The 17,125-nt window shown below is 45.4% G+C and overlaps 1 protein-coding gene across 1 annotated transcript; it reads right to left on the reverse strand.

Moving 5' to 3' along the window:
- Positions 1 to 34: 34 nt before the first annotated feature.
- Positions 35 to 12,106, reverse strand: nif3l1 (NIF3 NGG1 interacting factor 3-like 1 (S. cerevisiae)). The gene is made up of 7 exons (XM_063003573.1): positions 12,067 to 12,106; positions 9,781 to 10,325; positions 9,541 to 9,697; positions 7,416 to 7,539; positions 4,614 to 4,752; positions 2,670 to 2,753; positions 35 to 285 (listed from the first exon to the last, which is right to left on the reverse strand). Exons 2-7 carry the CDS (start codon positions 10,310 to 10,312, stop codon positions 101 to 103), a joined length of 1,221 nt encoding a protein of 406 aa, XP_062859643.1. The 5' UTR covers positions 10,313 to 10,325; positions 12,067 to 12,106; the 3' UTR covers positions 35 to 100.
- Positions 12,107 to 17,125: the final 5,019 nt, after the last annotated feature.

Genomic DNA, 17,125 nt, shown 5'->3' on the forward strand with positions numbered 1-17,125 from the left:
GCAAAAGGCAGAAAATCACAACACGACAATATCAGACATTATAGTTTCTATTTTATTAGTTCTTCTTAATGTGACGTATTTATTTGCATGAGAATAAAGCTCACACCACTTGCAGCGGGTCTCGGTCACTTTGTGAAACAGTTACTTTAACAGAGTCTGGTAGAAGTGCGCACAGGCGCTCCTTGAACACGGGAAGGAAACCTCTCTCGCTGTTACTGTGCTCACACAGGATAACACTAGTGCCTTTAGAGACTGCGTCCAGCACCTCATGATGAGACATTTCACCTGAGAGTGAGCAAAAGATAATTTGCTTTTACAAAGTGATCAGCCATAACATTAAAACCACCTCCTTGTTTCTACACACTGTCCATTTTATTAGCTCCACTTACCATATAGAAGCACTTTGTAGTTCTACAATTACTGACTGTAGTCCATCTGTTTCTCTATATACTTTTTTAACCTGCTTTTACCCTGTTCTTCAATGGTCAGGACCCCCACAGGACCACTACAGTGTAGGTATTATTAAGGCGGGTGGATCATTCTCAGCACTGCACTGACACGGTGGTGGTGTGTTAGTGTGTGTTGTGCTGGTATGAGTGGATCAGGATTTTTTTTGTTTTGTTTTTTTTCCCTTTTTTCTCCCCCTTTAGTGCATCCAATTGTTCAATTTGCATCGTGCTTCCTCTCTGTCTATGCCGAACCCCGCCCTGACAGAGGAGATCGAGCTAACCAACATCCCCTCCGAAACACTGGCAGCAGCCGGATGCATCTTTGCCACCCACACATCGATGAGTTTGGCGCCACCTAGCGTTGCATGCGGAGAGACACACCCTAAGGGCACTCTTCCTCATCACTTGTGTAGGCGCCTCTTAATCAGCCGGCAGAGGTCGTAATCGCATTCTGACAGAGAGAGACCCACCCCCTCCGGTCTCCAATCCCACCCCCCCACCTGAACAACAGGACAATCGTTGTTCATATAGCCGCCCAGCCTTCGACCGGCTGAAGGCAGAGCTGGATTCGAAACGACGCACTTTCGAAATCCAGCTCTGGTTGCAGCGCGTGTTTTTACCGCTGCGCCACCTGAGCGGCTCCGCTGCTAAAGTTTTTAAATACCACGTCCACTCACTGTCCACTCCTACCTAGGATGTAAAGTAGACGTGAAGTCAGAGACGATCGCTCATCTATTGCTGCTGTTCGAGTTGCTCATCTTCTAGACCTTCATCAGTGGTCACAGGACGCTGCCCACGGGGTGCTGTTGGCTGGATATATTTGGTTGGTGGACTATTCTCAGTCCAGCAGGGACAGTGAGGTGTTTAAAAACTCCATCAGCGCTGCTGTGCCTGATCCATTCATACCAGCACAACACACACTAACACACCACCACCATGTCAGTGTCACTGCAGTGCCGGGAATGATCCACTACCTAAATAATACCTGCTCTGTAGTGGTCCCGAGAGAGTCCTGACCATTGAAGAACAGCATGAAAGGGGGCTAACAAAGCATGCAGAGAAACAGATGGACTACAGTCAGTAATTGTAGAACTACAAAGTGCTCCTATATGGTAAGTGGAGCTGATAAAATGAACAGTCGGTGTAGAAACAAGGAGGTAATTTTAATGTTATGCCTGATCGGTGTATACGGTTAACATACACATACACATACTATGTTTTACACTTTGGTTACATTCATGACTGGACAGGTTACTGGTTACACAAGATTCCTAACTTGAAGTTTTTAATGTCAAACACAGTCACGGACAATTCTGTGTCTCCAATTCACCTCACTTGCACGTCTTTGGACTGTGGGAGGAAACCCGGAGCTCCCGGAGGAAACCCACGCGGACGCGGGGAGAACATACAAACTCCACACCGAAATAAGGAATCAAACCCATGCACTTCTTGCTGTGAGGTGGCAGTGCTACACACCGAGCCGCTGTACCGCCCTAAATCAATTATATAAAGTAATGATATGGTTCCAGCTTTACAGCAACAGTTTAGGGAAGGCCCTGTTCCAGCATGATTACACAAGCCCTATGAAGACATTAAGAGAAGCTTGGTTTTAATTGGGTAGCACCGTCGCCTCACAGCAAGAAGGTCCTGGGTTCGATCCCCAGTCTGGGCGGTCCGGGTCCTTTCTGTGCGGAGTTTGCATGTTCTCCCCGTGTCTGCGTGGGTTTCCTCCGGGAGCTCCGGTTTCCTCGCACAGTCCAAAAATATGCAGTCAGGTTAATTGGAGACACTGAATCGCCCTATAGGTGAATGGGTGTGTGTGTGGGTGTGTCTGCCCTGTGATGGACTGGCGCCCTGCTCAGGGTGTTACTGTGTGCCTTGCGCCCATTGAAAAGCTGGGATGAACTCCAGCACCCCGCCCCCAAGCCCCACCCACCCCCGCAACCCTGATTGGACAAGCGGAAAGTGAGTGAGGCTCTATAGAACTGCTTTGGAATGAACTGGAACATCAGTTGAGAGTTTGACTGAATGGGCACAAATTCCCACAGACATAATAGGTCTTGTGAGAAGCCTTCTCAGATCCGGCTGTTGTTAAAGCTAGAAAGACCACACAGAGGTCACTCTATTTTAATACCATTTGTACAACAAGCTCATGGTCAGGTGTCCGAATACTTTTGCCTTTATGGCGTGTGTGTTCTATGTGTTGTTTATACTACAGACCTGTGACGTAGAGGTCGGCTTTCACCCCCTGCAGGACAGAAGCTCCTGACCCGGCACACACAGCCACGCTCTTCACTACAGAGTCTACGAAGACAAAGCACACAAATGTTAACAAACATGTTTAATAGATTCCCAGAATGCATTTTGTATAACATCACATCAGTTTGCATGCTTGTATGTGATTATTGTGTTATTATATACTGTATGTACAAGAACTAAGGATTTGGCAACACTGTGATTCTTTATACCAAGTCACATAAAAATAAAGCCTTATACACCGATTAAGCATAACATAATGACCACCTTCCTAATATGGTGTTGCAACTGTGATGCGCTGTGTATTCCGACACCTTTCTGTCAGAACCAGCATTAACTTCTTCAGCAGTTTGAGCTACAGGAGCTCGTCTGTTGGATCGCTCCCTCACGTGCATCAGTGAGCCTCGGCCGCCCATGACCCTGTCGCCGGTTTACCACAGTTCCTTCCTTGGACCACTTTTGATAGATACTGACATCAACTTTGGGGATAAAATGTTCACTTGCTGCCTATTATCCCACCTACTAACCTGCCAGTGGTCATAATGTTATGCCTGGGCGGTGTATATATATATATACACACACTGTCGAGTCACATTATTATGACCGCTAGCTTATATCCAGATGTGCAGCAAGAACAGCAGTCAGACAGGCTTGGAGTGACTCAATAAGGTCCTGGTAGGTTGTCACATGTATGTCGAGCCCATTACTATTCCTCCCATTTATGTATATACATCTACTGGGCATAACATTATGACCACTGACAGGTGACCGATTATCTCGGACAAACAAGTCCGATCCATGGAGGCCCCACCTCGCAACTTACAGGAGTTGGTGCCAGATACCACAGCACACCTTCAGGGGTCTAGTGGAGTCCATGCCCCGACGGGTCAACACAATATTAGTAAGGTGGTCATAATGTTATGCCCAATCTGTGTATATTTAGGAGACATGTCCCTCTTTTGATTAATAATTTTAATTGCCTTTGATGTCCAAATCGAGCAAACGTTAGTGAGCTAACATACAGATGTTATTGAACATCACATCTGGCAGCATAGGCACACGGGTGGCACCGCAATAAACCGGTGCCCCGTACAGGCTACTCCTGCCTCGTACTTAGCGTGTCCGTTGAAACTGGACCCGCCCTGACCCTGACCAGGATAAAGCAGATGTTGAAAATGAGAAAAAAAAAAACGAAACATCTGGCTGCTTTATGTAAGGTGCCACACACAAGCTCTGGTACTTTTCTTTACATTAACATTCTCGGCATTTAGCAGACGCCTTTATCCAAAAGCGACTTATATTAGAGTTACATTATACAGTCTGAGCAGTTAAGGGTTAAGGGCCTTGCTCAAGGGCCCAATAGCAGCAACCTGGCAGTGGCGATTATTAGTTTAATACTAGTCCAGTACCTTAACCACTAGGCTATAGTTTTTAGTTTTTTTTGTTTTTTTCCCTTTTTCTCCCCCTTTAGCGCATCCAATTGTTCAATTTGCATCGTGCTTCCTCTCCGTCTATGCCGAACCCCGCCCTGACCGAGGAGATCGAAGCTAACCCACATCCCCTCCGAAACATGAGCAGCAGCCAGATGCATTTTTGCCACCCACACATTGATGAGACAAACCCTAAGGGCACTTTTCCTCATCTCTTGTGCAGGCGCCTCTAATCAGCCGGCAGAGGTCGTAATCGCATTCTGACAGAGAGAGACCCACATCCGGTTCTTTGTCCCACCCCCCCAACTGAGCAACCGGCCAATCGTTGCCCATACAGCCACTCAGCTTCGAACCGGTGAAGCAGAGCTGGATTCGATACGATGTACTCAGAATCCAGCCCTGGTTGCAGCGTGTCTTTTTACCGCTGCGCCACCTGAGCGGCTTAGGCTATAGTTCTAAAAGAAATATCATAACATACCTAACGATTTCTGATCTCCAAGGGCCAGTCTGAGGTGAGGCAGGCCAAGGTACGCCTTCATTTTCTGGACGGCCACGCCCACCGATACAGGCTCATCCAACGCGGAATAGCGGCCTTGGCCACAACCTAGCAAAGGGGGCTGGGAGAAAAACAAAAACAGAGAGTGTGTTAAATACAACACTTAACAGTTACACCAAGTCGCCTCACACCAAGAAGGTCCTGGGTTCGATTCCCAGACGGAGCAGTCCGGGTCCTATCTGTGTGGAGTTTGCATGTTCTCTTCTTGTCTGCGTGGGTTTCCTCCCACAGTTCAAAGACGTGCAAGTGAGGTGAATTGTAGATACAAAATTGTCCAGACTTGATCTGGTGAATCTTGTGTACCCAGTAACAACCTGTCCTGTCATGAATGTAACCACCACTAGTGCTGGGTGGTATGACGGTACATTCGGTATACCGGTTTTGATATCTCGTATGGTATGGATTTTCCAAATGCCACCATACCGTAGCACAGTTAATACAACAGCTGTAGGCTTCAACAGGCAGCAAATCCTATAATATTGTTCGCCGCTAAAAGCGCTATGGAGCGCCGTGCAGATTAGATACAGCTCACGAGTTAGCCAGGTAGTGTAGGCATGACAGTGTGAACAAATGAGAGAGGTTTCCTCGATATGGTGGAAAAAAAAACAACAAACAAAAAAAACAGATGGAGGATGAAGAGAGGAAGACCAAATATGCACCGGAAGAACCTGAAACACTATCGAACACTATTGTCGAACCACGGCTGTTGCAAACAATCCACATACACCGATCAGCCATAACATTAAAACCACCTTATTGGTTCTACACACATCGTCCATTTTATCAGCTCCACTTACCATATACTTGTAGTTCTACAATTACTGACTGTAGTCCATCTGTTTCTCTGCATGCTTTGTTAGCCCCCTTTTCATGCTGTTCTTCAATGGTCAGGACCCCCACAGGACCACCACAGAGCAGGTATTATTTAGGTGGTGGATCATTCTCAGCACTTCAGTGACAATGACATGGTGATGGTGTGTTAGTGTGTGTTGTGCTGGTATGAGTGGATAAGACAGAGCAATACTGATGACACCTCACTGTCACTGCTGGACTGAGAATAGTCCACCAACCAAAAATATATCCAGCCAACAGCGCCCCGTGGGCAGCGTCCTGTGACCACTGATGAAGGTCTAGAAGATGACCGACTCAAACAGCAGCAATAGATGAGCGATCGTCTCTGACTTTACATCTACAAGGTGGATCAGTGTATGTAAGGACACGATTCCTCAATAGACAGCAATAATTAAAACACTGGATTCCAGACGTGTCTTACTTCATGTTAGTCACTATTCCAGCATTATAATAGAACTGGAAGCAGAGATTTTGCAAGTCGTCAACGTTTATACAACAAACTAGTGGTCAAGCTGTACTGTGGAGTTTGCAAACGTGGTTTTATTCGTTAAAGGGAGAGCTAATATTAAATAAACTATAAAAATGTATTTATTGCAACTGTTTCACGTGTATTGATTCCATCATACTAAATATTGTCACTTCTTATATTGAAATTGAACCTTGATGACGATCAGGGCTTTTTTTTCTTAGCAAGATCCCACACAATAATCCCAAACACACTTCCATCAAAGTCAATCAAAGCTTAGTTACGGAATCAGTCCTGGATTATCCTGTAGTGGCTTTCTAAGTCTCCAGAGTTAAATCCTGCAGAAAATCTTTGGTGGGATTTAAAGAAAGCCGTTTCAAACTTCAATCAGCTGAAAGCTTGTTGTTTTGAAGAGAGGAGTCACGCGCTTGATAACACTTAGTGTCCATTTTATCAGCTCCACTTACCATATAGGAGCAGTTTATAGTTCTACAATTACTGACTGTGGTCCATCTGTTTTAACCTGCTTTCATGCTGTTCTTCAATGGTCAGGACCCCCACAGAGCAGGTATTATTTAGGTGGTGGATCATTCTCAGCACTGCAGTGACACTGACATGGTGGTGGTGCGTTAGTGTGTCCACTCACTGCCCACTTCGACCTAGTTGGTCCACCTTGTAGACGATCGCTCATCTATTGCTGCTGTTCGAGTCGGTCATCTTCTAGACCTTCATCAGTGGTCACAGGACGCTGCCCATGGGGTGCTGTTGGCTGGATATTTTTGGTTGGTGGACTATTCTCAGTCCAGCAGTGACCGTGAGGTGTTTAAAAACTCCAGCAGCGCTGCTGTGTCTGATCCACTCATACCAGCACAACACACACTAACACACCACCACCATGTCAGTGTCACTGCAGTGCTGAGAATGATCCACCACCTAAATAATACCTGCTCTGTGAGGGTCCTGACCATTGAAGAACAGCATGAAAGGGGGCTAACAAAGCATGCAGAGAAACACATGAACTAGTCAGTAATTGTAGAACTACAAAGTGATAAATTGGACAGTGAATGTAGAAACAAGGAGGTGGTTTTAATGTTATGGCTGATCGGTGTGTATATATATATATATATATATATACAGCCTTTGTAGCTCTGCAGGAGCTCTGCTGGCTGATCGATGGTGCCTGCACAGAGACGAGGGATAATGGAGATCGATGAGTGACTCTCCATGTGCAAGACTGAACTCGTATGTTCTCGTCTCATGCAGGTGAAAAGATGCGTGTGTTGGTCACGGCTCTCCTTGGTCATGAGTGGAGGTTCAGTAGAGAGAAAGTTAAACGTGATCGTGTAATCAGACATGACTAGATACACACAGCAAACTAGAAACAAAAACAGCTTGATTTCCGTTACCTGCTGGACTTGTGTGATGCTGAGGGAGTGGCTGGCTGTGGCGTTTCCCAACACGGCCTGAACGACAGAGTTCAGCGACGAGCTTAAACAGGTAAGGATCACCTGATGACCCCCTTCCTCGGCCCTATGAAAATGTACACACAGACTGTCATGCATAACCAGCTAGTTTATCTAATCTCAACATCTTCTGTGATCAATTGAACTGTATGTAAATTAGAAGCAGTTTAACCCTCAAACACTTAGATCTAATCACTTCCATGGCCACAGGTGTATAAAATCAAGCATCTAGGCATGCAGACTGCTTCTACAAACATTAGTGAAAGAATGGGTCGCTCTCAGGAGCTCAGTGAATTCCAGCGTGGTACCGTGATAGGATGCCACCTGTGCAACAAGTCCAGTCGTGAAATTTCCTCCCTACTAAATATTCCACAGTCGACTGTCAGTGCTATTATAACAAAGTGGAAGCGATTGGGAACGACAGCAACTCGGCCACGAAGTGTTAGGCCACGTAAAATGACAGAGCGGAGTCAGCGGATGCTGGGGTCGCCAACTTTCTGCAGAGTCAATCACTACAGACCTCCAAACTTCATGTGGCCTTCAGATTAGCTCAGGAACAGTGTGTAGAGAGCTTCATGAAAGGGGTTTCCATGGCCGAGCAGCTGCATCCAAGCCTTACGTCACCAAGCGCGATGCAAAGCGTCGGATGCAGTGGTGTAAAGCATGCTGTCACTGGACTCTAGAGCAGTGGAGACGTGTTCTCTAGAGTGACGAATCACGCTTCTCCGTCTGGCAATCCAATGGATGGGTCTGGGTTTGGCGGTTGCCAGGAGAACGGTACTTGTCTGACTGTATTGTGCCGAGTGTAAAGTTTGGTGGAGGGGGGATTATGGTGTGGGGGTGTTTTTCAGGAGTCGGGCTCGGCCCCTTAGTTCCAGTGAGAGGAACTCTTAATGCTTCAGCATACCAAGAGATTTTGGACAATATCATGCTCCCAAATTTGTGTGAACAGTTTGGTGATGGCCCCTTCCTGTTCCAACATGACTGCGCACCAGGGCACAAAGCAAGGCCCATAAAGACGTGGATGAGCCAGTTTGGTGTGGAAGAACTTGACCTCAACCCAATAAAACACCTTTGGGATGAATTAGAGCGGAGCGTGCAACATCAGCACCTGACCTAGCTGCAAAAGGGGGTCCGACATCATATTAAACCCTATGGATTAAGAATGGGACGTCACTCAAGTTCATATGCGTGTGAAGGCAGACGAGCGAATACTTTTGGCAATATAGTGTATGTACTGCGTAGGATTACATTTTCAAAACTAGAAAACATTTTTGTGAATAAAAATCCCAAACACATACTGGCATAGTACACAGTCATTTATGATTCATGAGTCATGGACAGTTTTAGCCTAGTGGTTAAGGTACTGGACTAGTAATCAAAAAGTCGCTGGTTCAAGCCCCACCTGCCAGGTTGCAAACTGTTGGGCCCTTGAGCAATAGCCTTAACCCTCAATTGCTTAGACAGTATACTGTCATAGTACTGTAAGTCGCTTTGGATAAATGGCAAAAATGTACATGTAAATGAATCGTGATTCATGAGTCATGAGTCGTTTGCAAATCTGAACAACAGCAGAGCCATAACCTGGCCAGGCATCCACACAAACACAACTGGCGTGTCTGAGAGAGGGGAGGTCAGACAGGGTCTAATCCCACTGACTGATATGACTCATGAATCATGAATCGTGAATGACATTTGAATCAAAAACAGGAGCTGTTTCAAGTCAGTATGGCGTCATGTGACTCTGTGGGCAGGTGATCAAGCGCGGCCACAGATCGGACATGTCGGAGGGGGCGTGTGGTGATCCGGGTCTCCATGACCAATGTGGTGGTTGTACGTGACTAGATTGGGAGGGGACATGATGGAAATTGTGCAGATATGTGACGCATGCACACTGAGGGTGGGTCAGGCTGAATCTCGGGTCTGAACTCTCAAGCTGTTGGTAATAAATCGACGCTACCTTTATGACGACAACTCCCTAGTCGCTTATTAGTTATTTAATTACATTATTTATTTCTTATTAACATACATATGAAATGTTTAGCCTAGCCAGATATCTGCGGCATACCTTAGCATAGTATACTGAAACGTTTCACTGTTTTCCGTCCCCCTTAGCAGCGCCAAGATGTCATTCAGCTCCTTTTCATCCCTGGCGGTGAACTCCAATCTATGCTTTGGCGGGGTGCTACAATGAGCCTGGCTTACCACGGAGACCTTTCCACTACCTAATGATAAACGAAAAACGAATCATAGGCATGTAAGTACAATTCAAATTCAAATGAATTACATTTTGACAATAACAACAGACCTAATCCTCCGATCAGCCAATCGTTGAGGCCATTTTTGACGCTGTCCCACGACGTGTGTGGTGAAAAAATGGCCATTCCGCTCTCAATGGCTCTGATCGCCAGTTGCTGCTTCCAGTCCCTCTGGACAAGTCGTTTGATCGGTCGAAACAGGGGCGGGTGGTATGAAACGATCAGGTCGCATGTCATGGCTTCGGCCTCGTCCATGACCGCGCCCGTGAGATCGTTAGTGAGCACGATGGTTCCGATCGGACGTAGTCTTCCCGGTTCGACCAGGAGCCCGACGTTATCCCATGATTCAGCCAAGGAGAGCGGAGCCAGCTTTTCAAGGATTTCCAGTACTGACTTTAAATCCATGGAAGCAGGAGGGGGTTTAGATTGATGGAGGCTGCGGAAGTGATGGGAAGGACGACAGGTAGAGTAAAATGGGTAAGAAATTGAAGAGGAGGTTAAAAAGCCTCTGCGCAGATAGTGAAGCTGATAGAAACTTGATTTAATAAGTCTTTTAGATATACTCCGAGCCCCAAAAAACATTGATGAATCACATCTGTAAAAGAATAAAAATATATATTAAATTTTAGACACAGATCCGAACTACAAACACTAGAACTGAACTTATTTACATAAAATATGTCCATAATTTCCACATAAATGAATTCAGTCAACCTAAGGTTCAAAATGCTCACGTTACATCCTACTGTTTCATAGGATGCTAGACTGCATACACAATAGTCTTAGTGCTTATGGTTGCCCCCAAAATCTAAAATCTGTCCTCTAAATGCGTTAGGCCTTGAGTCTAATGGATAAGAATCTTTCTTTAGGTCACTGGCCATACAGAGTTCGGCATTTTTTAATGTAATACCTCACAATTTTCTATTTCCCCCCACTTTTTTCCACCAATTTTTCTCCCCTATTCTAGTCGTGTCCAATTACCCTGATTATGTCCTCTATATTGGTTCGACCCTTCACCTCTGACTGAGGACGCCTCTCAACTGACTTGCGCCCCCTCCAGTACGCAATCAGTACAGACTGCATTTTTCACCTGCACGAGTCGAGTTCACACAACGACGGAGGGCCACACCCCCATCAGCATCATTCCTCGGCCCTGTGCAGGCGGCATCAGTCAGCCAGCAGGGGCCGCAGTCGTACCAGTTACGAGGACCTATGATCCGACTTTCTTACCCTCTAACCCTGAACAACAGCCCATCGTTGTTCATGCTGCCACCCAACCCAGTCGGAAAGGCAGAGCCGAGATTCAATCAGCGGCGCTGATGGAGTTTTTAAACACCACCACTGATGAAGGTCTAGAAGATGACCGACTCAAACAGCAGCAGTAGATGAGCGATCGTCTCTGACTTTACATCTACAAAGTGGACCAACTAGGTAGGAGTGTCTTAATAGAGTGGACAGTGAGTGGACACAGTATTTAAAAACTCCAGTAGTGCTGCTTTGTCTGATCCACTCATACCAGCACAACACACACTAACACACCCCCACCATGTCAGTGTCACTGCAGTACTGAGAATGATCCACCACCTACATAATACCTGCTCTGTAGTGGTCCTGTGGGGGTCCTGACCACTGAAGAACAGCTAACAAAGCATGAAGAAACAGATAGACTACAGTCAGTAATTGTAGAACTACAAAGTGCTTCTATATGGTAAGTGGAGCTGATAAAATGTGTAGAAACAAGGAGGTGGTTTTAATGTTATGGCTGATCAGTGTATTTTACATATTATTATTATTAATACTATACACACCTAGTATTCTCATTCTGATGCTTACGCGTATTACTTTTATTATTGTTATTATTATGCATATATTACCATGTATATAATTATTATACTATCCATAGACGTGATTTACTGCTGTTTGAACACACTGACTTTAAGTTAATACCTAATAAATTGGCATGTAAGTAAATGTTTTCTGACTGACAAACCCTAGTGTTCGAGTCAATGCAAAATGACAATGGCTGAATCCCAAATACCTTGCTAGTGCACTACAGTACGCTGTACTGAGCGTCTACTCCCGTTCTATGAAGTGCGACTATAAAGCACGCATGTATCCGTTTGAGACAGAGCCCACATAATGCTCGCTACACTTGGTTAGCTTCGGTTAACGCACCTTAAATTAAAACTTCACGAATTCGTGCACTGGGGTTGTTTAGCTACAACAAAACTAAACTAAAATATTGTAAATAAATATTTAGTTAAAATGTAACTAATAAGAGGCAGCAAACTGACATATAATCCTTCTTTTAACATATTAACTATGACCAAACTCACCAGCATTGACAGCTTCCAGTAGGCGGGGCAGTCACAGAGCGTGAACAGTGATTGGAGGAATCATATTGACACGTGACTTATGGAACAAGCGCTTCTGGGACTTGTAGTTTTTTAAGCAAGCTGCTGTATTCGCAGCCAGATATTGCTCGATTGCTGGGTTGAACTATGCAATGCTGGGACATTTATGAAATGTAATAAACACTAGATTCATCTGACCACTGTCATTTATTCCATCCCATTAGCCTGGGCTCAGTGAACCTAGCAACTGGGTACAGCCATATAAGCTTTGCACACCTGGTTTTGGGCAGTTTGTCCTATTCTTCATAGGACCAAACTATCCAAACTGCCAGGTCTCTACACAAATAGTCTATGAGGTTTATGTCTGGGTTTGACTGGGCCATTTAGAGACTTACCCCAAAGCATAGTATTGTTTGGGCTGTATGCTTTGGGTCATTGTCTCACCACATTGCATGTTTCTGTATTTGGCTGTATTTTGCCATCCCACAGTTCTTACCTGACTAACACTGAGGTAACACTGACATGGTGGTGGTGTGTTAGTGTGTGTTGTGCTGGTATTGGTGGATCAGACACAGCAGCGCTGCTGGAGTTTTTAAATACCGTGTCCACTCACTGTCCACTTTATTAGACACTCCTACCTAGTTGGTCCACCTTGTAGATGTAAAATCAGAGACGATCGCTCATCTATTGCTTCTGTTTGAGTAGGTCATCTTCCCACGGGGCGCGGTAAAACTCCAGCAGCGCTGCTGTGTCTGATCCACTCATACCAGCACAACCATGTCAGTGTCACTGCAGTGCTGGGAATGATCCACCACCTAAATAATACCTGCTCTGTAGTGGTCCTGTGGGGGTCCTGACCATTGAAGAACAGCATGAAAGGGGGCTAACAAAGCATGCAGAGAAACAAATGGACTACAGTCAGTAATTGTAGAACTACAAAGTGCTTCTATATGGTAACTGGAGCTGATAAATTGGACAGTGTGTGTAAAAACAAGGAGGTGGTTTTAATGTTATGGCTGATCGGTGTATGCTGTATTGCAGAATAATCTGGGTTATGAAAGAGACAAATCAGGATTCATTTGGATTACAGTCATTAATTGAGGAGGCAGCAATAAGTGCAGATTTGTTCCTATTTAAGCTCTCGCCATGCACTATTTTACTACAGTACCATGAGTAATTATTGCCACTATTATTACTGTTTTTTTCTAGCACATTTTTACTAGTTTTAGTCAAATACAAAGCTGTTGTCTAACCATGATTATCATGTTATTATCAGTTGCAAATGCATCTAGGCTGCAAAGGCAGAGAGCGTTACTGTCACGGGGGGGAAGGGAGGGGGGCCTCTTGAATAACCATGCATTTGAAATATTAGAGGGATAATCCCAGTTGCAAAATGCTAAACAGTACTGTGGCTGAAAGGCCAAAAAAAAAAAAAAAAAGACAGACCAAAGCAGGACTCGAGAATATACTGTAGAATACAGGCATTTATGTCACTGGAGCAGAAGCATGGCACTCCATGTGACCACCAGGAAACCCCGGAGAAGTAACCAAGTAGTGCTTGGGTGCATCTCTATAAGCTACTCAATCCACCAATGAGCTACAACCCAAATACTCACCAGAGAACAAGACAAGGGAACCCTGCAAATCTGTATCAGCAAAAAAGCGCAAAAAAGCTGCCATGTCGACCCTGGACGAAACCTCAGAACAAGGGGGTGACAGTGATGAGACCCAAGCTTGAAACTGCTAGCAAAAGGGGCTAGCAAAAAGCCAGAGATAAAGTCAGTCAGAGAGTCAGGGGACTGCACCTACACCACCTACCTGCCAGCATGGGTACGATAGAGGGGCATGTTACAGCTACCCATTGTGTTGTTTTGTATATGTCTCACTATTAAATTAGAATCTGCATGACATGTTGGTTCCAACATGTTGGCATTGGGACAGCATCAACGTCAGAGGACAATGCCTGCTCAATGCCAGCCTCATCACACTTCTACCTGTAACGAGCACACCTCCCTCTGCTCTCCCAAATATGGCCAGCAGATAAGGCATGGAGGCACAGATGACTGATATTTCATTTCATCTAAGCGATCCTCATGTGGACCCACACTGAGTGTGGGCTGCGCCAGTTGCTCTCTACTAAGGCAGCTGCCCAGGTAGGAGGTAGGGGACAATGCATGACAATGTTTTATGGTAGCCTACAAACGGGCTGATTTCACCTAGGAAAAGACGTGAACCCAATATGCAGGATCCTTAATTAAGGTAGAAGGAGGGTTAGGAAGATACAGTACAAATAAAAGCAATGGAAAAAAATAATAAGTAACAAATGAAGGACACAAAAATATCTGCAGCCCTCGACGGAGGTAGTGGATAGAAAAGAGACAGAGCAGAAATGAGAACTGGTTGTGAGTCAGTCAGAGAGTTCTGTAAATCTGCACCTACACCACCTACCTGCCAGCATGGGTACGATAGAGGGGCATGTTACAATTACCCAGTTGTGTGTTGTTTTGTATATGTCTCACTAATCTAACTCATTAAATTAGAATTTGCTTGGCACATTGGTTCCAACATGTTAGCATTGGGACAACATCAACGTCAGAGGACAATGCCTGCTCAATGCCAACCTCATCACACTTCTACCTGTAACGAGCCCACCTCCCTCTGCTCTACCAAATATGGCCAGCAGATAAGGCATGGAGGCACAGATGACTGATATTTCATTTTCTGTTAACTGACAGTCAACTAAGCGATCCTCATGTGGACCCACGCTGAGTGTGGGCTGCGCCAGTTGCTCTCTACTTAGGCAGCTGCCCAGGTACAATGGGTTCAGCAAGTGGGCATGTTACAGCTACCCATTGTGTTGTTGTTTTGTATATGTCTCACTATTAAATTAGAATCTGCATGACATGTTGGTTCCAACATGTTGGCATTGGGACAACATCAACGTCAGAGGACAATGCCTGCTCAATGCCAACCTTATCACACTTCTACCTGTCGTGGAGTTCGACAACGTGGCTTAGTTATGGAATTGTGTCCTTCTGCTTTTCCGAATATGGCCAGCTGACTTGTCTGTTTCTCTTAAGTGGGTGTGGGCTGCGCTATTAATAAACTCTATTTATTAAGCATTTTAAAAACAAATGACATCACTTTTTAACATAGTCACCTACTGATGCATTTTTCCCAGCATTGCCCCTGATGAACCGCTGCTTTCACATCATCACATGAAAATCTTCTTCCCCTTAAAGCTTCTTTGAGCTAAAACCGGACAATAAGCGTCTCTCAGTCTCTCAGACACGACTAATTACTACTCCTCCCGTCCTCACCGCTTCCAACCAAAATATAAAAGTTGTGCCACACTGAATGCTGGGATTGCTTTCACTGCTAAGGAGGCATTGGATGCTCTCTTGTTATTCAGTCAGATTATCAATTCGAAATTAGGCACCTCAGTAGGCAGAGAGCTCACTAGGGTTTCGGACAGACCTATTTAGTGCCATTTGGCTACATCCAAAGCCAAACCTAGTAGCTTGAATTGTATTTAATGTAGTTAGTATGTTCTCAGTCACTCACTTTATTAACTGCTTATCCAATCAGGGTGGCAGTGGTGGGGGGGAGGGGGGTTGGGTGTTGGAGCCACACACTAACACCCTGGATGCAGGGCATACACACATTCTCCTATGGGGCAATTCAGTGTCTCCAATTAACCTGACTGCATGTTGTTGGACTGTGGGATAAAACCAGAGCTCCCTGAGGAGACCCACACAGACACGGGGAGAACGTGCAAACTCCACACAGAAACTCCACACCTGGACCGGCCCGTCTAGGGATCGAACCCGGGACCTTCTTGTTGTGAGGCGACAGTGCTACCCACCGAGCCACAGTGCCACCCTGTCAGTATGTTCTTAATATTACATTATAATATATTAACATATATATTATGTTATATATAACATATATACTATATTATAATATAGAGGTAGGAGTTATTGATGTTCTTGATGTGTTTATACTTGGCAACTCATATTCTTTATAGAAATACAGCAGACAGCTGCATAGCCACAGACCAGTCAGGGTGCCCATGCTGACCCCTGTCGACTGCAGAAAGCACCAGCAATGGGCACGTGAACATTGGAACTGGACCACGGAGCAATGGATGGCCGGGTGCGTGTGCGTCGCTTACCTGGGGAACACACGGCACCAGGATGCACTATGGGAAGAAGACGAGCCGGCGGAGGCAGTGTGATGCTCTGGGCGATGTTCTGCTGGGAAACCTTGGGTCCTGCCATCCATGTGGACGTTACTGTGACACGTACCACCTACCTAAGCATTGTTGCAGACCATGTACACCCTTTCATGGAAACGCTATTCCCTGATCACTGTGGCCTCTTTCAGCAGGATGATGCGCCCTGCCACAAAGCAGTATGGTTTATCGAGTTTGAGGTGTTGACCTGGCCTCCAAATTCCCCAGATTTCAATCCAGTCGAGCATCTGTGGGACGTGCTGGAAAGACAAGTCCGATCCATGGATGCCCCACCTCACAACTTAGAGGAGTTAAATGATCTGCTGCTGACGTCTTGGTGCCAGATACCACAGCACACCTTCAGGGTCAGGGCTGTTTTGGCAGCAAAAGGGGGACCAACACAATATTAAAAAGGTGGTCATAATGTCATGCCTGATCGGTTTATACAGTATAGATCAACTCATTCATTCACATAATGTCTCTTAACCCTCTAATACTACCGTGTACAGACAGCTGCCAGAACAGTCAGATCCAGGGCAATTTGGGATTTACAAACACAGTAATCTCACCGTTTTCCACCATCTGTTCTCTAAGTCTGAGAGCTACATTTTATTTATTCCCCCAACTCAGCTGGCTTGAATGAAGCATTGATTACATCCACACATTCCTGTAACTGACTTAGGAGTGTCTATGACTGAAGTGCTTTCCTCTTGTTTATCATTATTATTAAATCCTGGTTAGTGTCACAGAGGGTTCAGAGATTATAAAGGAAATAAGGGGCATGACACGATACCCCCTAGATGCTTA

The sequence above is a fragment of the Trichomycterus rosablanca genome, chromosome 10 (assembly GCF_030014385.1).
Source record: "Trichomycterus rosablanca isolate fTriRos1 chromosome 10, fTriRos1.hap1, whole genome shotgun sequence".
Taxonomy (NCBI): domain Eukaryota; kingdom Metazoa; phylum Chordata; class Actinopteri; order Siluriformes; family Trichomycteridae; genus Trichomycterus; species Trichomycterus rosablanca.